We start from the raw sequence: 22,771 nt of genomic DNA on the forward strand, positions 1-22,771 counted from the left end.
AATTTTTTGCAAATTGCAGATGATTTAAAATAAAATTTGATGATTTGAGAAGGACTGACTCAGGTCTTAAAACAAAAGGACATAGTTAACAAAATTATTTTTTGACTTATAGTTAGAGTACCATCTAGAAAGCAATAACATACCATAACATTTTGTGCAAATTTGAGCAAAAAGTGCACTAATAACTTCATTATTTGACATGGAATAAAACTGTTATTTTTTCTATGATAGCTGCTATTTTTTAGTTAAAACAAGGGGCACTGCAATCATGTATGAGGTGAGTATAAAGTGCATGAATACTGGAATCATAAATGCATTCATACAGGACCTTTCAAATGTTACAAAAGAAAAAATGAAACTATTTAATTTTACAGTTTAATAAAGTTCAGAAGCTAAAGGTGCAGAAATGTAAAGTACAGTAAAGTAGTATATCAATCGAATGAACACATAAAAAATTGAGGTATACGAAACAGCATTTTTACATTTTTCGGAAACACAGGAAGCCCATACACATGCACACCTACACACATATAAGTGTAAAGCACTACACTTAAGTCAGTGCTGACAATACTTACTGCCACAAATGCAACACGTCTTTTTTTTGAAAATGTAATGCATGAGATATGGGACTGTTCAAAATTGTTTTGAAGTCTAGGACAACTAAATATATTTTTATAAGGATGTTGTGTGCAATCTTTGGTGCTTAAAATAATTTTTCTTTCCTTTCATCCAAGTTGTCTAATTACTTTATTTTACAGAGGGAAACTGATCCATTAAAATAAACAGCAAAACCAGGGTGGAGTGGTTCAGTAAATGTTGTGTGCACGGTGTACAAGTGGGTAACTGTATCAGGAGAGATTTCAAAAAAGGACAAAATGCCTGCTGGCCAGTCCAGATATACTCCCATGACACCAGCGGAGTTTCTACTTCTAATAAAGTTTACAAATGATTTGTTATGAGCAAAATTGTCCGGATTTTTAAAGCACCAAGACTTTTCATTGTCACCAAAACCATAGTCAGAAGAAGAATAAGAGGAAAACTCAGGCATCCTGTTGATACTTTTATATGCCACTGCAATATCTGCAGAAAAATACTCAACCTCCCAATAATGGCGACCTGTCAGACCTTCTTCACACAGAACCTGATCTTCATGAAATCTTTCCGGATGATCAGGATATGGTTGGTTCTCTGGAACAGCCTCTGCCTTTCTGTTCTCCTCGGTTAAACGAATGCTCACAGATGCTGTGTTTGGGTCAAGTGTCAGGTCACAGGCATCTGTAATCAGTGCAGGAAAAACAGTGAATCATTTGTAACAGCATTATCATGTCAGTGTGGTTTCTGTCTGAGTTTATATTAGCTAAGTTCTGCTCTGTTCTGTTTCATCATAATTACTGAGTTATTATGAGGCTTATCTCTAAATATTCAGGATGTGAAATAAGCGGCGAGCTACAAAATAAAGTCAAAATTATGGTATTGGGGCCACAACTTTAAGAATTACTACCAATTACACACTTGTTCAGATCAGAACAAAACTAGAAGCAACTATTAAACTTAATCAGGTAGATAATTCAAAAAGGTTTTGGTAAACATTTGCATTTACTGTTTAGAAATTACAGCCATTTTTATACAGTCTTCCAGTTTCAGAAGCTCAAAATGAATTAGACAGCCTGACATAATCGGAGAAATAAGAGGGCGGAACCGGCTGTTCAAACCCCCCCAAGGCTGCCCGCTGGAATCGAAGCGATGGGACGAGGCGCGACCTCTCACAACGAACGTAATATGGTCAACACCTTGGAGACGCTTGCATCGGCTGTGAAGGCTCAAAGCAACAACATTGAGCGTATGGGGGGATACATCAGAGAGAGGCCTGCTCAAAATGGGACCCATGAGCGACAGTTGGAAGACATCGTGGAACGGATCACTGCAGCTGTGAGGTCTCAGAATCAAAAGAATGACAACACCATGGAACAGAAGTTTGATACCATCATGGGGAGGCTCGCGGCTCTCCAACGGGAGATCGAGAGGCCAGTGTCGGAGTGTTAGGGCAGCCTGAAAATTCTCCTGGCTGCTCGCATGGAAATTTACAAAATCAATATCGAGATTGCGGACCCCCATAAAGGCGCCAGCTGCAGGCCCAAGGCTGGAGCCGAACAATCACTCCCTGATAACGACTGTGTTACGGCTATTCTTCCCGCCCCATGCAAGGACACCTGGATTGGCTGGAGGACTGTTTACTTAGCCTGATAGGCCGAAGGACACTGTCTCAGCTGAACTATGGACACGCACACACATACACTGAGTGGAGTTTTTTTTCTCCTCCTCTTACCTCATGTAGTGTATTTTCGTTGTTTTCTCCTATCAGCCTACCTTTCTGACATGTCTGCCCAATGTGATGTTTGTGTAAAGTTGGTCAGAAGGTTCCTTTGTAAGTGCGCATGCGCCATTAGCGTGCTGCCTGCTGTAACCCTAATTTCCCTCAGGATTAATAAAGTATTCTGATTCTGATGATTCTGATAATTTTAAATGGAAGAATTTTTTTTAATCATTTTAGGATGAAAATTCTCTGCAGTCAGTTGAAACCTAAAGTCTACAAGCCACAGACATCACCAAATGCTGTGCTTACACTTTTGAGATGCCCTGCCAGGCTTTTACTGTAGCCACCTTAAGTTGCTGCTCATTTGCTCAGTTTTGCATCTATAATCTGAAAAGCATAGTGCATTGTTTTCTGGCAATGTCTAATTTGACTTTCCTGTTATTGAGTGTAACCATTGGTTGCACTTTGTTGTAAACCCTGTATTTCCATTTATGAAGGCATCTCTTGATTGTAGAATTACATTACGACTCTCTGCCACTGGTACCTAGTTGGCTTGGCCCATGACGACTTGACTCTGCTTTTAGAGTTTGCAATTTGGCGGTAATACCTGGTACTAGGCCCTTCTATATATAATTTTTAGAAGCCTGACAAAAAGAGAAATGGCTACACGGAAAAAAACACTGTGGTGTCTGACAAAGAGCTGTAGGCCAAGCAGCTTCCCCTCAATGCCCTTCATTATAGTGTTGTGTTTTTGTCACTCAAATGATGTCTAAAGACTTTCAGCCAATTCAAGTCAACTCAGCCAAGTCAAGTGAAGTTGGTTTTCTTAACTAAGGAAATAATTCTGTCATCATCCACTGTCAGGTGCTGGGTCTGTGACTGAGCATTGTGAGTTATTGTTATATTTTTGTGATTTCTTAGGTATATTGAAGGTATGTTAAGTTCTTGTTGTGGCTGTTGGATTTGAGTTACCTTGTATTTTGTTATTCATTGTTTTTGGTTAAGTCCATCCAGTCAGAAGGTCCTAGGTTGCCTAGTTATAGCTCCTTGTTTATTTAAAATTTGTTGTGTCATCACCTCCTGTGTTAAGTCTCCCTTTTTGGTTAGTGTGTCTTACTTGTCATGTTTCATGTCAGTGTGGTTCATGCTGTCAACATTGTGTCATGTCTGCGTACCGTCATGTTTCCTGGTTATTATGAAGGTCTTGTTTCTATGTTCTATGTGCTTAGTTTCACATCCCCTGTGGTGTCATTATGATTTATTGGGTCAGCTATCTCCTCATGTGTTTCCACTTCCCCTGATCGCCCCTTGTGTGCATTTAGCCTGTGTGTTTCCGTTCAGTCATCCTCAGGTCGTCTGTGTATTTACCCTCCACATCACGTCAGAATTAAACCGTTCACGGTTCTGCTCAGATTATGTTCATGTTTCTGTTCCGTTATTCACAGTTTCTCACATACACCAGTGCAGAATCGTGTTCATTTCACAGTTTCATAGTCAGTCATAGTTTCTTCCAGTTTAGGCTTTAGTTTAGTTTTTTCCCCATTCACTTTTCCTTGCTTTGTGTATCCCTGTAATCAGCCACAAATATAGGCTCGCTTTCTGTTAATCCAAGTTGATTTCCACATCCATTGTTGTCTGGTTTTGGGTTCATCATTCACGCAACACACAGTCAGCTCCCGCTGGCCATGACATCCACTTTAATTGTCTTCTGTGGTCTTTCAAGCATTTTGGTGTTGCTTAGCTGGCTAGTTCATTTATTTCTTTTAAAGTATGAATCAATTTGTCTAATTTGGATATTCCTAAAGTTTTAATATGTTTATTTTATTTTATTTTTTATGGTGGCCTCTTTCACTTGCACTGAAATCTTTTTGGGCCTCATAACTTTCGTTATGGTGAAAAACCATGGCTTTTCTGGTAATTGTCCAATGAGACTCTTAAAACTGGGGGACTAGAAAACTGTCTACTTCATTGTTCATTAAAAATATTTTTTTCTAAAAATTCTTTAACTAAAGTCTGAACTTCAGACATGTGGCAATTGTTCAAAAACTATAAAGAAAAGGAAAATATTTAAATTAAGTGAATGTCTCTATTTAAAAACAAACAAACAAACAAAAAACTCATGATGTGATATTCTAGTATATAGTATATCAGAAATCTGTTCACTATTTTTATTACAAATTATATCAGTAAGGAAGCTGACTAAATATTAACTGATAATTTATGGCAAAGGGGTGGGATTAAATAAGTGTATACTTCTTCCCACTCCCTTTCAACATGTAAATTAATCAGAATGTTTTTTTGTATGTAATTTGCAGAGGTGTGGACTCGAGTCACATGACTTGGACTCGAGTCAGACTCGAGTCATTAATTTTATGACTTTAGACTTGACTTGAAAAAATGTTCTAAGACTTGTGACTTGACTTGGACTTTTACACCAATGACTTGGGACTTGAATTGGACTTGAACCGGTTTACTTGAAAAGACTTGATATTTTACCCAAAATATAAAATTTAACATGCATATTATATAGAGATTGAAAATGTGACGTCATTCACGGGTAGAACCGCAAAGGATTCTGGGAACTCGTGGCAAGCGGTACTAGCGCACGCAGGCTTTCAATTAAAATCAGTTATACAGCGATAAAAAGAAACACAAAAATGTCAAGAAGCTGTTGTATTATTAACTGCAATAGCCGGTCGCATGACAGCCACGGGAAGCCGACGGGTAAAGAGATCGGTTGTTATCGGATTACGTCGTTGAAGAGAAATTGTTCGAGCCATGTTTCCGAAGTAACAAAGACGCGACGGATGGCCTGGATTGCAGCCATTCAAAGATCAAATATAACGTCCCAGAACACTCCAGCTCACAGGTTAGTCTGCTCCAAGCATTTTCACAAAGGTCAGTGTTTTTTAGTAGTTAATACGTCATTTTCATAACATAATTAGTGATATAGGTTACAAGCAAGTCTGGCGCTGAACAGAAATTGTCGCGCTATGCTCCTTTCTTTATTGTGCATAAATAGTGAATTGTCCTGACACAATATTGTGTTTCGCTTCTGTTATTATGGTACATTAACAAAAACATATACTTTTATTCACAGGATAAAACAGGTTTTTTGTATCACTAATTGCCCAGTGCGATTACAGCATACAGTATTATTGTCACTGCTACATTTCTGTGATGCTACCAGAAATTATTTCCACTACTAATTAATTACCGTTGAGCTCAAAGGTCCTATTAATAAACGGTTAACGAATGTGTATTTATGACGACAGTTTGTGAGACTGGTAAACTTATGATACGTACGATGGTCTTTCGTTCTACACGGTGCATTTCAAGGTCCTGCACCCATCCGTCGGTAAACTGTACCTGGGCTTGTTGCAGTGACCTGAAGTTACTAAACTTCACGAGTGTATGCACTCACTCCAAGAAGCGTATAATTATAAATATGCATATAAATATGCTACAATGAGATAGCTGACTTCATCTAACTAGCAAATGTTGTCCAGGCTACGTTGGTGATGCAGTTCTTTTTAATGTGTATGATATTTTTGTCATGCGATTTTAAAGCCGGTCCTACAACCGCATCCAAGAATAACATGCAGCTTATCTCAGAACTGTCGGTGAAAATTATTCTTGGAGCTAGGTTTAATTGAGCTGCATTTTAAAGAGGTGCAATTTCACAATTTGTGTATATTTTCTAAGTTCACTATTTTGTCATGTGTTGAGAAAAACACAGATTTTAAAATTACATGGTCTAATATTTACATTTAGCATAACTGCAACATTATTTTTTCGTTTTTTTTTTTTAAAGACTCGAAAGGACTTGAAATTCAAAGTTTCAGACTTGTGACTTGACTCGGACTTTTACACCAGTGACTTGAGACTCGACTCTGACTTGCCTGACATTACTTGAGACTTGACTTGAGACTTGAGGATAAAGACTTGAGACTTACTTGAGACTTGCAAAACAATGACTTGGTCCCACCTCTGGTAATTTGTGTAGTATTTTTTGTCTCTCTTATTTTCTTTTCTAAATGTACTTGTATATTGTTCACATGTTGAAATAAATTACCAATCAATCAATCAATCAAAAATACACCGTGATGGTGTACAAAGGCAAAACTGCAAAAACTTTGTCTTTTTCAGACAAATTATAGACTCAACTGTATGCACTGAGGCCCACAACAGGATGCTTTTTCAAGATGCGTATATACTGAAATCCTGATTTGAAAGATATCTCAGGACATCCAAAAATATGCATTTACACTAAAACACATGCAAATCAGAAGAATATAAATGATAGCTGTAAAAAAGCAAAACCACCTGTTTAGCTTTTGCGAGGATTTTTTTATCTGTAAAACATCTGTAAAACTTATCATGAAAACAAAGGTGTCATTGACAACAAATTAGTAGATCCACAAATTATGGATACAGACTCTTTTCAGAGTTAGAGGTACACTTAATGTACTTATTAACATACAGTTCAATGGACTACATTAGGGTGCACTGGTACACGCTTTGCTTGAGATTCTTTCATATGTTTGACATCCAGCTAAAACCTTGAAAATATGTATACATTTTTAAATCAGCGACATTGCATTGGACAACAAGTAACTCACATTTTAAACAAGGTTTGAAAAATCAGATCTAACAGGCAGATATTTATGAAGGGCAGGCTATAACAGACATGCTCATCAAGGACCGCAGGTGTCTTGGAGCAGAGGAACACATTGGATTGTTGTAATTCTCTTTTGCATATGCAATGCCCATTCACTTCATTAGTTTGATTTGCAGTTGCTTCACTAATATAATTCATTAATGTTTTTGCTTAAACCTAATACTGATATTATGAGGCGCGCACATAATAGCATTGTGTGGTTTTTCTAAAAATGTTTTCTGTTATATTAATTAGGTTTCTTTCTTTGCTTTACCTGGTTTGCAGAGGTGGCTGTTTCCTGTCTGGGCAAAAGGTGTGGCTAAGGCCTTTGAAAACAAAATGCCTACTCAACAGGAACAACCAAGTGCTTATCAGAAACAGGGATGTTTTAGGTTTACTTATGTTATTCTGTGCTTAGTTAGTATGGTTAGGTGTTTGTTTTTGTTTTCACCTGTTGTGTGTAAATGGTTTGGCCAAACCACTATAAAAACTACCCTCCTGTGTTTGTGATTAGGTCAGTTTGTGAGTTAAGTTGGGTTCACTTTGTTTGGTTAAGTTTCTGGAAATTACTTTTTGTAGAGTTATATTTAGTTGACCTCTTTTGTGGGCCTGCTAATTATATTTTTGAACTGTCTTTCTGAACTTTTTTTTGAGGGTTAAAATAAAGAAAACTCATTTTGAAGACATTTTTACCTGTCCTGCCTTGGCTGCTTGGTCCCTCACTCTGGACCATCAGCTTCCACGCTGGGATCTGCTGCACAAATTCTCACTCACCCCAGGGGCAGAACAAAACTTGTAAGCCCTAATCTGTGTCTTCATTTCTCCAAGAGAATTGCCAATCGAAGAAAGGGATCCAACACGAAACTCAAATCAAGGGGTACACTAATTTTCCACAATCACGTTCAGTTGCACAAATAAACTAAAAACTTCCACCAGCCACACTGCTCATAGCCACAGGAGGGAAAATTGATTGCTCTACGCCATTTTGGAAAAGTTCAGAACCTTTATACATAGCATATCACAAACAGATTCAGTGGGAGATAAATAAAGTAGCCTAGAATAAGCATCTACAATCTAAAGAGACACATAGTTGAGTACATCGCTATTTTCTCTGAACATTTAGATCCATAAAATATTAAGTTTCACTAACAACTGACGGGCAAAACTGAGAGTTCTGGAGGGTAGTGCATGCTCTCATTCACAAGTTGTCCTGCGTTTTCCCAGAAAGACAGACCACACAGTTTAAACCTGTGAAAAAGCTTTTTTAAGAGAAGAAAGATTCACACTATGTTTCTCTAAGTTAAAAACAAATCAAATTTACCTTTCAGAGCAGAGTCTAAAAAAACAACATTAAATAATTTGATTCTGCGTCTATAAAAGTAATTTCTGTTTGTATTAATTCACACTGAAATCTGAAATACTTGCCACGCTTGATAAAACAAAATTAAATAATATATTGCCTGTTAATTACACATCTACGTTTTAAAGATGGCATCAAAGTCAGTATACTGTATTTGTCTTACATTTTGAAATTTAGATCCCAAAAGCACTTGGTTTTACACGGACAAGTAAACGTGACAGCTGGGTGGGGGCAGTTGAGGGCACACACGAACACGTGCATAGGTGTCCGGCTTCTCAGGAAACAAATGCTTTTGATGAAAGGACATACTGAAGGTTTAGACTGCGTTTTCTCAGACATAAAGACTACACATGACAGGCAAAGGGCAATAAAAGCTCTCAAAGCAAAACAGGTGAAATAAACAACCACAGAGGACACTTGAGGAAAACACCCTGCTGTTAAAACAAGTAAAAAGAGTCGCACAAACAAACCCCAAATACAGTAAGATTGCTTCTAACAAAACCAAATAGGTCTTCCACTCCACATAAGGCTTTATTCTCCATTCAGATCGCTGACTAAAAAGCAAATAGGTCTTCCTATAAGGCTCCTCCATAGTGTTAGAATAAAGCGACATTAAATAATTGGTTCCTCCATAGGGATGGGTATCGCCAAACCGGTACTTTTGAAATGGTGCCAGTGCTTAAACGGTGCTCAAACCGGTGCTTAAAGAATGGAGAACAAAAAATTGGTCCAAAAACCTCTCATGTTCAGCTGTTTTTTTGTAAAAAGATAACAATGTTAGCCTTTTCTGCAGCTATGGGGCATATATGGTATCACTCTTGGCTGGAAGCAGTGCTTAAACAATGGAAAAAACAAACTTTGTCCAAAAACCTCTCATGTTTAACTGTTTTCCACTTTTTCTTTGGTCATTTTAGCCTTTTTGGCCAGGGTGAAGGGAGTACCTGCCATCAAACAAGAAGACAGCCGCATGTAACTATGACGGTGTTTGCTAGTTCACCTTACATGCATTAATGTAATAACGTGGTTAGCCTACTCAACGTAAATTACACACGAACAACATTAAGCGACTCACGCAGAGAAGAACGGCTGCTGCTGCCATCATCATCCGTCATCATTTCTGCTACACTGGCAGGGCTAGGGGCCAGGACTCTCCTCTTCGTGTTTTTGGGTGATGTTGCTAACTCCGGGTCCGATAACAGGCACCACACCCGCAGTAGATGTGCACGGTGTGAGGTCTCGCAGCAAGCTATCAAATACGGCGCATTTCTCGGCTTTTAAAAAAAAACGCTATGCGTCGCCAGGTGTTTCATCGGATTTGAGGTGTTACCTCCTTTGACAGTATCACAGTATCACCTTAAAGCACTTGTTGCATGCTGCTGAGTTTGCATCTTTTGCTGTGAAGTACAGCCAGACTTTTGACCGCTTCGCCTTGGGAATTTTTAATCTGTAGCTCTGCTCTAAAAGAACGTACGTACCTGGACCCGCCTACTATCCTCGGAAACGTAAAATGATTGGCTAGAATCTAAAGTGTATCACAGCTCAGGAAAAAAAAGCACCGAAATAAAGCACCGAAATGTGCGCTGCTTTTCGGTCTGGTTACTACCGTTTATGTCAGAACCGGTGCCATGATACCGGTACCCATCCCTATTCCTCCATCTATAAAAAGTCATTCCTGCTTGTAAAAATTTACACTGAAAATTAAATTAAATTAATTAAAACACACGCCAGGAGGAGACGGTTCTGGACGGTGCGTGTGCATGCGCATTTACGTGTGCATGAACGTGCATGCATGCATGGGCGCATTCTTCTCCAATCACATCACAGATGTAGAATATCATGAAGAAAAAATATTTTCTTACACTGTCTCAGTAGCTTCAGATCAACCCAACATTCTTCATTGTGGTCCACACTGATGGACAAACAAACATTGTTGATTATGAAAAACAATAAAAGTGAATCAGAAATCAGTATAAAGTGTTATAAAAATATAAAACTGTTCTAAACAGAACAGTTTTTTTTCATACTTGAGATTTTCCAGACTGCAGCACAAATCCTTCTGTTTTTCAGTCAGCAGTTTCACAACTTCTTTGGTGAGGTTATTGAAGCTGAGGTCCAGATCTTTGAGGCTGCAGTGGTCTGAGTTTAGAGCCAAGACCAAAGAATAGCCTCCATCTCCCGTCATTTTACAAAATGACAGCCTACAAAAATCGAACAGCAGATGTGTGTTAAATGATCAGGGCACATTTTCACTTCCTGTCATGGCCTGAGCATAGAGCTGGGCGATATAAGATTTTTTCATATCACGATATGCTTTTTTCATTTCAGGCGATAATGATATATATCACGATATAAGCCAAATAACTATATATGTAAGATTTAAATGTGCTGTTGCTCACAAGTAAAATGTGAAATAATCAGCAGCTTGTTTTGATTTAAATATTTATTTCCCATAATAAGTTCAACAGGGCAGATGTACTTAAAATGAGGCTTCAGTTTAGGCAAAATAAAGGCAAATATTACAAACTACACAAAAGGTAGCCGCTAAAGCATTTCAATTTCAAAATAGAATAAACAAAACAGACTACTAAATTGTCAGTTCCACTTAGAAACAAAATATTAATTCTAAAAATAAATCTTAGTTTATTTTACAGAAGAAGAGACAAAATTGACTAACTTATATAATATTGCTTTGGAAGCGCTGTCTGAGAGAAATGTTTATGTCCAGGGAGTTGGTAACGAGGATCCATTACCTTAATTAGCTGCTTGAATCCTTCATTTTTGTGTTTTGTTTATTGGTAGCATGTCTTTAGCAAGACAGTAAGCTATGGCACTCGTTATGTTGCTATGTCTCTTAGCTTTTTTCTCATATGGTAAGACACCCCTTTGCCATATGCTTCACAGGGATTCCCCTGGTTGTTTTCGATGACGAATTAGCGCTTTCAGTCAGAGATTGAGCGTGCTCTAGTGGGTGGCACTGCTTCAGGTGATAAAAAAGGTTTGTTGTATTTCCAGACTTTGTGGGAACATGCTTTCGGCACAATTTACAGTGCACATTACTCTGTTTTTTGTCAGATTTCAAATAGCCGAAATACCTCCACACTACGGAACTTCTCTGACCTTTCCTTTCGACAATCTCTCCGGCATTGGAACCGTCATCTGTGTTCTCTTCGGTAACCTGGTCACCTAAGCTCTCGGTTGATTTTTCTCTAGTCGGCACACTCATTTCCTTCATTACCTGGCTGCATGGCGGCTGGCTGCTTCCCAAACAAATACACATGTGCGGCTTGGCACTTGAGCTGTACGTAACAGGTTACATGACGTGACACTGCGGCTGTGATTGGTTCGGCTCTGTGCTACTTAATTTGTATTGGCTATTCATTTTTTATAAGAGAGGAAGAGAGAGAGAGATGAGGTCTATCGCAATAGTTTCATTTTTCTATCGAGAAAGTTATTTCGCAATACATATCGTTATCGTTCTATCGCCCAGCTCTACCTGAGCACCATTTTATTAGTCTTTTTTCAATCTCCCTTTGGACATCTAGCATCATGTGTGTGTCATGGTCCCACGTAGAGTGCCTTTTGCTGTGCTCTAGCTTTAGATAGATAGATAGATAGATAGATAGATAGACCGTTTTACAAATGCAGACTTAATCCTCTTTTTGCAATTGCTAAATCTAGATATACTGTGATAACATGGTTTGAAGTTAAATGAGATTTATTATATTAACCTGAGTGTTTTTAAACCACAGTTTGGGTTCCTCGATGCTTGAGATAGTTCCATCACTCCCTGGTCCAGCAGATCATTGTAACTCAGGTCCAGCTCTTTCAGGTGCGAGGCTGTAAAGCTGATTGCTGAGGCGAGTATCTTACAGCCTTTCTCAGTGAGTCTGTTATGACTGAGGCTGACAGAAAAATATAGGAATATAATCATTAACAAAATTTTTAAAAATATTAGCAATTACATTTTTTTCAGTAATTCTAATCTTATCACTCACATACACACAGATATACATTTATACACACAAACACACATGTATGTGTGTGTGTGTGTGTGTGTGTGTGTGTGTGTGTGTGTGTGTGTGTGTGTGTGTGTGTGTGTGTGTGTGTATGCTCATTCATTCATTCATCCATCTGAGAACTATAAGACAGACTGTTTCTGCTCTCAGAATATTGGGTCACTTAATGTAATTGCTGGTTCTTTGATAACAGAGTGAAGTGTTTCACTATGGGAATCACCCTGACCTAACCAACTACGGAAGCTTTAATGACACCACGTCTGTCTATGAAAGACTTGTTGAGCCGTGCTCAGGGCTCCACCCCCTCCTTCTAACACGACCAACCAGTCCCATTCCAAGCAGATTTCTGTGCCCAAGCAAGGGGGAAGTGTTGGCAAAATACCCCTCTCTGTTATCAAAGAACCAGGGATTACATTAAATAACCTAACATTCTTTTTTTAACTTAGCTCAGTGTTTCACTATGGGAGATATGGCACCCTCCCAGATTGCGCCAGCTTCCAAAGCTACGCTCCAGTACAACTCCAGGATCTCAGGTCAAACCTGGGGCACTACATCCAGCCTATAAAACCGGACAAACGTGTGTGGTGTAGCCCAGCTTGCTGCAGCGCAAATATCCTGGACTAACACCTCTGAACAAAGCCCAGTATGTGGCCACACACCTAGTAGACTGAGCTCAGTGTCCCGGGGGGGGGGGCCTGCGAGCCCTTACAGCTATAAGCCAGAGGTATGGCTTCTACAATGAGCTAGCCTCTGGCGTGGTAAGGGCCTGCCCTTGTGAGGGGAGGCCCAGGAAACAAACAGCTGATCTGCCTTCCTGAATCCAGCTTTCCTGTCAACATAAGTACAGGTGCTCTACTGTAGAGCACCTGTATGATCTTTCCATCACCTTAGGGACAAAGGCTGGGTTAGGCATGCTTTAGTGAGTACAGGAGCCAGCTGTAAACAAGAGGGGTGGATAGACAGAGCCTGCAATTCACTTACTTGCGTAGCTGTGGTTAGAGCTAACAGCAGAGCGGTCTTACGAGATAAACTACAACTCCCCTGCCCCAAAAGGCTCAAAGGGGTGGTGGGAGAGGGTGTCTAAACCAACTGACAGATCCCATAAAGGGACCAGTGGTCTAGAGACTGGGAGCGTTTGACACAGACCCCTCATGAAGCGTCATACAAGTAGGTGGTGACAGGAAGGTTTATCACCAAACCCCACATTGCAGGCTGAGATAGCTGCCAAACAGACCTTTATAGTGGAAAAAGCTCTCCTTTTGTCCAGCATGTTCTGAAGAAAACACAACAGCTCCACCACTGAACACTGAAAAGGGATTGCCTGCTTTTCATGGCTATTAAAATCAGCGACAGCCCCTGATCCCTCACTCTGATCAGTGTTGGGGAGATGAAGCTGAGGGGAAGGAAAGCATACAGTAGTGTGTTTGGCCAAGGATCAGCCAGCTCATCCACGCCCAGTGGGGCATCTGCGTCTGACAGGGAGAAAAACAGTGGACAATGTTTTCTCGCAAGGCAAAGAGATCTATCTATATCTGCTCCACCACCTGTGGGTGAAGTCTCCATTCTCCGAACAGTGGATTCCCTCTGGACAGGAGATCGGCCCCCCTATTTAGAATTCCTGGCACATGAGTTGCTCGAAGGGAGAGAAGCTGTGTGCTGCTCCACACAATTGCTTCCCTGGCTAACCTGTGTAGTTGCCGGTAACGGGTACCGCCCTGGCAGTTCTTAAAAGCAACTACCATGGAGTTGTCTGTTTTCACTAAAACATGTTGCCACCGGAGATATGACAGAAAATGCTGTAAAGCTAAGAGCACTGCGCTGCGCTCCAGCAGATTTATGTGATTCAGAGCCAGTCGCCGCGACCAAACGCCATTCACTGCTCTGCCCATCATAGTTGCACCCCAACCTGACAGGGACAGTCTATGGTCAGAGTCCCCCTGGATGATACTGCCCCCAGAGGTACCCCCGCAGCGAGAGCTGTCAGGCTCCTCCATGGCCGAGAGCCGCAATACAGGACTGTGTTATTTTTACACTGTGACCGAGATGTGGGTGAGGGCAGAGCCGCAGAGAGGCAATTCACTGCTGAAAATCCCTCATCATGAGCAGCTCCAAATGTACCACGATATCACCGAGACTATGAGGCCAAGGAGGCGGAGACAGTGTTGAAACTGCACAACTTTCCTCCACTGAAAGACGACGTCACCTTTGTCTCCTGGAAGGAGTTGGGGCTGTCCCCCTCACAAAGAGCGTAAGCTCCCCCAGCTGGGGACAAGGAGAAATGGCAGTGATTTTCTTTTGTTTTTATTTTCTTTCCAGAATGCTTGCCCCAAGGTCTTGGATTCTCAACTTTGACCTGGTGAGCAAGCGGATTGAGGGCCTCCCTTCTCCTCTCTCTATTCTGGCCCCACTCTGTCTCCCTCTCACAGCTACTGCTGCTGCCGCAAAGCAGCTCTTGGCACCTGCTGAGGTTGTGGGTTAGGGGTTCTGGGCAAGCAGAGATTGAATGCTTTTCCCTCCTGCTTTCTGTGGGTGCTTGTCTCTCTTATTTTCTCCAGGGTAGGGCCAAAGAGACCCTTGGTCGGGTCATAGGCTGCATCCATGACCTCAGCCTTCTGAGCATCATCTAAGCCTGACAGGTTTAGACACATGTCTCTCTCACCCGAGACTGCAAGGCCCATTACACGCCCACAACCTTGGACTGCTCTCCTGGAGGAGCGAAGGATGAGATCATTAACCATGCAGATTTCATCCCAGAGGGCTGGATTTAGGGAACCCGAATCCAGCTGACAGCCCATGTCTTCTAGAATTTCTGACTGAGGCTGGTGGGAGCCTCTTGCCATCATGCAGGTTCGGTCCTGCCCCTTCGATATCCTGGGCGGCTGGCCATGGGATACCTAGCAGCCCATTTGCAGACCTTGTATAAATTGCTGTACGCCGGGGGTGCAAATTCTGCCCCATTCAGTGACCTGGACTGCTGGGGAGGGTAGGTGGAGTCATGCTCCTCTTTATCATACATGTCCTCTAGGTTGAGTAGGTCGAAGTTGGCATCACCCTCTCCGTCCTCGCCACCCGACTCGCCCACGTTTTGATCAAGGAAGTCCTCGAACAATGGGGGCATGAGCAGGGACTATTCTTTCATCATGTCCGCCCAGCTCATGGAGGCTCGCCGATGACGGATGTCACTCGTAGCAATAGCAGCCGACAGGTGGGGGTCCAAAATGTTCATTGCTGCTACTCTCAGCCTCCTTTCCAGGACTTTCTCTGACATAAACGCACAATGGGGGCATCCCTGAGGGTCCACCAGTGAAGCCTGAGCATGCTTGGCACCCATACAGATAATACACATTGTATGAGGGATGCAGCCTCTTTGGCCTTTGGTTCTGACCCCTTGGCGGGGGTAGGAGCCGTAGACATAGTTAGCGGAAAGGGGGTGAGACCAGGCTACACCAGGCTCATCGCAACACATTAGCCTGTTCGTAGTCAGAGCTAGCAGTGGGGATTAAATCCAAGCTAGTCGTAGCGGGAGTCAGGTCATTGTGATATGTTAGCTGCATTCTGCTAGCCAATATCGTTAGCAACTTAATGCTAACCGAACCCTGAGGTTGACTAACAAGCTAATGCTAGTGAGACACTAATACGGTTTGTGGCCTGCTAACAAGTTAAAGCTAGACGGACACTGAAAAGGCTCGCCGTAACGCGTTAGCCTAAGTTACACAAAGTCGGCTACCTTGCTAACTAAAACCAGGAACTGCCTGAACAGATCACCTAACACGATTACAGTTCACCAGAGTGTAACTATAAGTACGCTTCTTTCGAAGGACAACTTAAATTTCACCATAACCCTTACTGGGGAAAAGGTAGTTTAAGATTTAAAAGACATTACAATTGTTGTAATTACGTTAAAATCAGTGTTATTGACTTTAAGATCACAACCTGATTTAAAACAGAATCTAGTATAAAAATTCTTGCCTCTAGAAATAGCTATATGATATTAAGAGAATATGGCCGTGCAGTCTTTCAGTACAACTTTGTCCAGCCACTGGTAGGATTTCTGGATATCAGCCATCTCCTCTATCTGCCGGTGGTACATATTGTGCATGGGCCTGTCCTTCCATGATAGTTCCTCTTTTTCCTCCTCTTTCTTGGGTTTCTGCTGCCTGAGGTATTCACTGAGCATGCGTGACTGGTCAGGGCCATCTTCCTGATGTAGTAATGGATGTTCGTTGTCTCATCCTGAACTGTGGTGCTGACACTCACCAGTCCCCGGCCTCCTTCCTTCCGTGTAGCATACAGCCTCCAGGTGCTAGACTTGAGGTGAAACCGTCCATGGGGAAGAGCTTCCTTGTCTTGATGTCGATGGCTTCTATCTCCTCCATTGGCTAGCTTATTATCCCAGCAGGGTACCTGATCATGGGCAGGTTGTAGGTCTGGATAGCCCGGATCTTGTTCTTACCATCCAGCTGACTCCTCAGGAGTCGGCTACCTTGCTAACTAAAACCAGGAACTGCCTGAATAGATCACCTAAAACGCTATATATATATATATATATATATATATACACACACACATACATACACAGATAGATAGATAGATAGATAGATAGATAGATAGATAGATAGATAGATAGATAGATAGATAGATAGATAGATAGATAGATAGATAGATAGATAGATAGATAGATAGATAGATAGATATGTACATATACACACACACACACACTATATATATATACATACAATTTTTTGCTATTTTAAACTCAAAAGTAAAAATTCTCAAGTATCTAAATCCTGCTTCAAATGTTTTTTTGATGCAGTGCTTTACCTCAGTACCTCCAGTCTACAGTTTTTGTTCTTCAGTCCATCTGAGAGGATCTTCATTTCCGAGTCTTTAAACTGGGTGTAGTTTAGTTCCAGTTCTCTCAGGTAAAAAGGTTTGGATGTGAATGCTGTCACCAGCATTTTGCAGATTTCCGCAGTCCTATAATGTCGGTTCATTCTTTTGGCACAGAGGATAAAAAACATTAGATTAGATATAAACATAGATTATACTATCCAAGTTTTAGCAAATGTCCTTCTAATCTAAGAAAACAAGACACTAAGTTGTGAATTTTAGTGACTGTGGGGGGAGACACTTTTACATAGAAGATTTTGACTAATTGTTAATCTTTTAAACACTGTTTACAATTAGAGTTACTGTATGGTGTCACCTCACATGTATCCACTTAAATCAGCAAAGGCTGTTTCTCCTCTGCCAAACAGGACCCACTACTGCAGATTAGTGCTCCCATTCTGAGCCAAAGCACTTTACATGAACACAAAATTTATTCATCCCCAGAAAACTTGGTGATCCACAATCTTCTCCTTTAGCTACAGGGAAGAAGAAGCTCTAGTTCTGACCACTGGGTATTTTTAGAAGGCTCAATTCAATTTCACTATCTACACCCAGGCCTGGTTACTTCCGGACCTGTTGAATCAAGACTTCCTTTAACTAGAACCTGTCTGACAAAGTAAAGTAGGCTAAAAGATTTCAAAAAGCAACACATCATACCACGATATCTTAAACTGACCTGAGCTTCTCAAGTTTAGGGCAGCCTAGACCAACAGACAGTACAGAGAACAATGAGTCCTCAAGTATGTCACCACTCAACTCTAGTTCTCTTAGATTTGAGATGACTGATTTTATGGCTGATGCAAAATCTTCCATCTCTCTTTCTGCAAGCCCTTTGCCAGAAAGACTGCAAGACCAAAGGACACAAAATCAAAAGAAATCAGTACAAAATGTTACAAAACAATCATATAAATATGATAATTTTACTAACCTTAGAGCTTCTAGTTTACACTGAGAATTTTTCAGTCCATCAGCCAAGGTTTCTGCACATTTATCCGCCCTACTGCCAAAAGTACTATTCACTATGTGCAGTTCAGTTAACACAGAGTGTGGCATGCAAAGAGCTGAAGAGATAGTTTTATATTCCCAAACACCAACATTTACACCTGAGATTCTGTAGAATTAATAAAAGGACAAGTGTTTAAATATCAGATACAGTTTTTAAAAGCATACATTATTTCTTAACTTAATAGAAAATTGTGAACTCAATAAACCCCTTTTCCATCTGCACCCTGACACAGTCCAATATTACGGGATTTCCATAGGGGAAAGGATTTAGTTTTCCCTAATTGAACATTTAAAAAAAAAAAGATCAATTAGATCTTACAATTTCATTTTACTTATATAGAACCAGTCCACAACAACATACCAAATCAAAATAAGCATTAGATGTTTCAAATATTCCTTTTGTGGCACACAAAATGGTAAAGGCGCTAATTAGCTAACTGTAACACCTCCTGCAGCATGAAAAGAACAATATTTTAAACAGATGACTGATGTCAAAATGCCAGATAAATCAGTTAACATGAATGTATGGATTAAAAAGTTCGGTCCTAGGTAAAACTGCATAGGACAAGGTATTCAGGAACTGAGCGTAAAAGTCACATAGTTGGTATCTGGTTCTGTTCAATAACAATAATTGTAAAAAACAAAACAAAACAACAACATACAATTATAGATAAAGTGCGGTAAACTGAATAACATTCTTGTATAAAGCACCAACTCACCTTGCTTTTCTGCAGTTTCTCACAGCTGGAAGAAGTCTAAAGATACCTTTTCCTGATGGTCTGTATTTCTTGAGATTGAATTCATCCAGAGGTGTGTTTGACATCAGAATCAAGTCAGCCAAAGCTGAACACTCAACAGGAGAGAGCGGTGATTCAGGAAAACAATTTGGTTTCAGATACTTTCGTACTGAATCATGTAGGGAATTGTCTTTCAACTCAGTCAGGCAGTGGACAAGGTTTAGACATCTTTCAGCTGAGCAGTAAAATACATCTATATCTAATAGACTTGACCGAATTTCCTCAATATTTGTTGAGTGTTCTTCAGTCTGTTTAATCAGGCCTTGAAGCAGGTCTTGTGTTGATTGTAGAGACAAGCCAATAAGGAACCTGAGGAACATGTCCAGTTCTCCGGTCATTCTAGGAGCCGAATTAGCTATTGTAATTTCAATCAGTTCATTCAAAGGTAGATCCACTGGAACTGTTTCCAAGATAGACTTGAGCTCTTCATCAGACCCTTTTAGCATGAAATCCTTGAGACTTTCAGAATCTATTTTTTTGTTTGCAAAACTGTGATATACAAAGAGAGCAGCAAAATACTCTTGAACTGTCAGATGCACAAAGCAGTAAAGTTTCTTTGTTAGGAACACACTCTCTTCTTTGAATATTGCTGTACACAACCCACAGTAAACTCCAGCTTTCGTTATATCTATGTCATACTTCTTCAGGTCTTCAGTAGTGAATATGATCCGGCCTTTTTCTAGTTGCTCAAAAGCCAACCTGCCTAATTTCAAAATGAACTCTTCATTTGACTTAAAAAGCTCTGCTGTATCAGGCTCTTCCTGCTCTTCCTGGTCGCCATATTTTTCATTAGCTATCATCATCTGAATAAGAAGGAAGTGTGTGTACATCCCAGTAAGAGTTGTGGGTATTTTTTGGTTTTCATCTTTGGTGTTTCCCATTTTACGCATCAAGTACTCAAAAACATCCACAGCAATCCAACAGAAGATAGGTATGTGACACATAATGTACAGGCTCCGTGACATTGTTATGTGTTCAATTATTTTTTCAGCGACTGCTTTGTCCTCAACTCTCTTTCTGAAGTACTCTATTTTTTGTGGATCATCAAATCCTCTGACCTCGGTCCACTGGTCGACATAATTAATAGGGATGCGTCGAACTGCTCCTGGTCTTGAGGTAATCCAAACAAGTGCAGAGGGAAGAAGATGTTTCCTGATAAGGTTGGTCACCAGAGTGTCCACTGAGGACACCTTCGTAGCATCATCCAGTATTGTGGTCGTTTTGAATTTCAGCTGAAGTTGACTTTCATCGAGACCATCAAAGATGAACAAAACTTCACGATCAGCCAAAGCTTTCGCAACTGCTATGGTTTTAAGTTCTGGATGGAATGTTTTCACAAGGTTCTCAAAGCTAATCTGATCATCTTGGACCAAATTTAGCTCCCTAAATGAAAACATAAGGATGAAGTCCAAGTCCTGATTGGCTTTTCCATCTGCCCAGTCAAGGATGAACTTCTTCACAGAGACAGTTTTTCCAATGCCAGCGACCCCCTTTGTCATCACAGTCCTAATGGCTTTCACTTCTTTGTCATCTTTCTCATGTTTAAAGATGTCATTACAGTTGATTTTTGTACACTCAACAGTTTGATTTCTCGCTTTATCTTCAATCTCCCAGATCTCATGTTGTTTATTGACATGTTCACTCTCTCCTTGTATAATGTGAAGCTCTGTGTAAATTTTATCCAATGATTTTTCATCCTTACGAGACTTCCCAGTGCCTTCCAACTCCCATTGACACTTCTGCCTCAGATATTCTTTGTTCTTTTTGATGACCTCCTTGATGACATCTTCTGCTGTAGGTAAAGAGGAAAACCACCAATTTCAAAAATAAAGCATGTGTTTTCTATTGTCTTCTATTGTCTAAATAAAATGTGGATATGAGATTTAAAAACCATTGCATTTTGTGTTTATTTGCAGTTTACGCAAATTTGTAACATTATATTAATTGTATTTAATAATTGTACAGTGCACCCGAAAAGTATTCACAGCAGTTCACGTGTTCCACATTTCGTCCTATTCCAAAATAGATACATTTTTTTTTACTTTAAAATAAATTCTACACAGAGAAGGATACATGAAGTGAAAACTGTTTGGTTCACATTCACATGAATGTATTAGAAATTTGGGAAAAAAATTATTGTTTTTTAAGGTGAAAATTGACTTTAATCCATTTTGGATTAAGACTGTAACATGACAAAATGTCAAATGCTGTAAATGCTTTCCCTATGCACTGTATACATAGTTACCAAACAACTGAAACATACTTTCACACGTCTGTGGCTCAATTTCTTTGAGGATTTTGTAGAAGGCAAATTTGACTTCTCTAGTAGTCAGTGAATTGTAGAGCTCCCTCATCTGATCCTGGCTAGTCCCAGCAGCTTTGATTTTGTTGTATATCTCCGGATGGATCATACCCCGCTGTCTCAATTCATCAGCTATAGCCATCACCAAAGTGACGCTTTGAATGAGCTTAGTGCGGTTCTTGTCCACCAAGGCTGCATCTATGAAAAGGTTAAAAAAAAAGTAAGACATGTTGTTTAGGACTTTAGAAGACAAAGAATGAAAGCATGTGCATTTTATGATCAGAGTTAATCATAAAATTATAATTATTAACTTACCTTTCATTTCTGTTACTGCTGAAGCAGACAGACAAGGACTAGAAAAAGGCAAAACTGCTTTAGCGATACATGGTTTATAAATCTACGCTAATAATTTATTTCATCTTTTACCTTAGAAATACTGATTGTATATTTACTTATAAGAAGATAATAAAGGTCTCACCTGAGGGCACTGAGTTCAGCAGTATCATTGCTGTTCTCACTGCAGTCATTTTCCCCGGAAGTTTCTTGTGCATGTGTGCATGCAGGCTCCTCCCTTCTTTCCTTCACTGTGTTTCCCCCCCTCTGCTGTCCAACAGGAAGGAGTGAACTTTCTTCACTCTTCTCAGCAGTGGAAATGTTGTCTTGCTCACAACTGTTTTCTTTCGTTTTTGCACAGCAATGTGCAGACCATAGGCTCCCCATGATGTTATTTCTTCACAGTCAGCTCAGTGACTCTGTCATTTGCATCTAAATATGAGTATTATTACATAGAAGTTCTGTTGTATTGCTACTGTCTTGAGAACAGCCAGACTTTCTTTTCCCTTTTCACCTAATGCAGAATTTATCATAGATATTTCAGTTTAACTAGAAACATTTATTTTGCTATATTCTTAATCGTCACTATGTAAAATATCTGACCGAACTACTCGCTGTTCAAAATATGTTTATTTTTTCTTACCTTTGTGTCTGATTTCCAGTAGCTGCTGCAGTAAAACAAAGATGTATGTTGCTGGATCCAAACGATAGCAAGACAGGAAGTGAACCGTTGGCAGGATGGGCGGAAATTGAATTCTCTCTCTCTCTCTCTCTCTCACTGTTTGTGAATACTGCAACAACAAAAAAAAAGTACTGAAAACGCTTTTTGATGGTTAGTGCTTTATGCTATTACACCATTACACTACAGATGCTCTGAAAATGATTTTTTATTAATCAACTGATATATTTCAAAATGCTTAACTTTGTACAGACATGACAAGAATAACACCAAGGCTGTTCTTTTTGGGAGGTTAGACTGTTAATTAGTAACTTGTTACGGTAAAGTGAAAGTATTCAGGACAGACTAGCACCTGCTCTTTTTTTAGATAAATTTTATCAAAACTCTTTAACTTTTGTACACAGAGAGGAAATGT

At 40.0% G+C, this 22,771-nt stretch overlaps 1 protein-coding gene across 2 annotated transcripts; it reads right to left on the minus strand.

The window, feature by feature from the left end:
- Positions 1 to 733: 733 nt before the first annotated feature.
- LOC113021056 (NACHT, LRR and PYD domains-containing protein 3-like) lies at positions 734 to 22,507 on the minus strand. Of its 2 annotated transcripts, XM_080300955.1 has the most exons (12): positions 22,321 to 22,507; positions 21,823 to 22,109; positions 21,660 to 21,697; positions 21,306 to 21,542; positions 18,965 to 20,834; positions 18,169 to 18,351; positions 17,917 to 18,084; positions 17,172 to 17,345; positions 12,063 to 12,236; positions 10,359 to 10,532; positions 10,194 to 10,243; positions 734 to 1,275 (listed from the first exon to the last, which is right to left on the minus strand). In XM_080300955.1, the coding sequence occupies exons 2-12, from the start codon at positions 22,062 to 22,064 to the stop codon at positions 743 to 745; spliced, it is 3,843 nt and encodes a 1,280-aa protein (XP_080157081.1). In that variant the 5' UTR covers positions 22,065 to 22,109; positions 22,321 to 22,507; the 3' UTR covers positions 734 to 742. The 2 variants fall into 2 exon arrangements, with proteins under 2 accessions (XP_080157081.1, XP_080157082.1); XM_080300956.1 differs by lacking the exon at positions 22,321 to 22,507 and having other exon boundaries at positions 21,823 to 22,295.
- Positions 22,508 to 22,771: the final 264 nt, after the last annotated feature.

This window comes from Astatotilapia calliptera, chromosome 4 (genome assembly GCF_964374335.1).
Source record: "Astatotilapia calliptera chromosome 4, fAstCal68.1, whole genome shotgun sequence".
NCBI lineage: Eukaryota > Metazoa > Chordata > Actinopteri > Cichliformes > Cichlidae > Astatotilapia > Astatotilapia calliptera.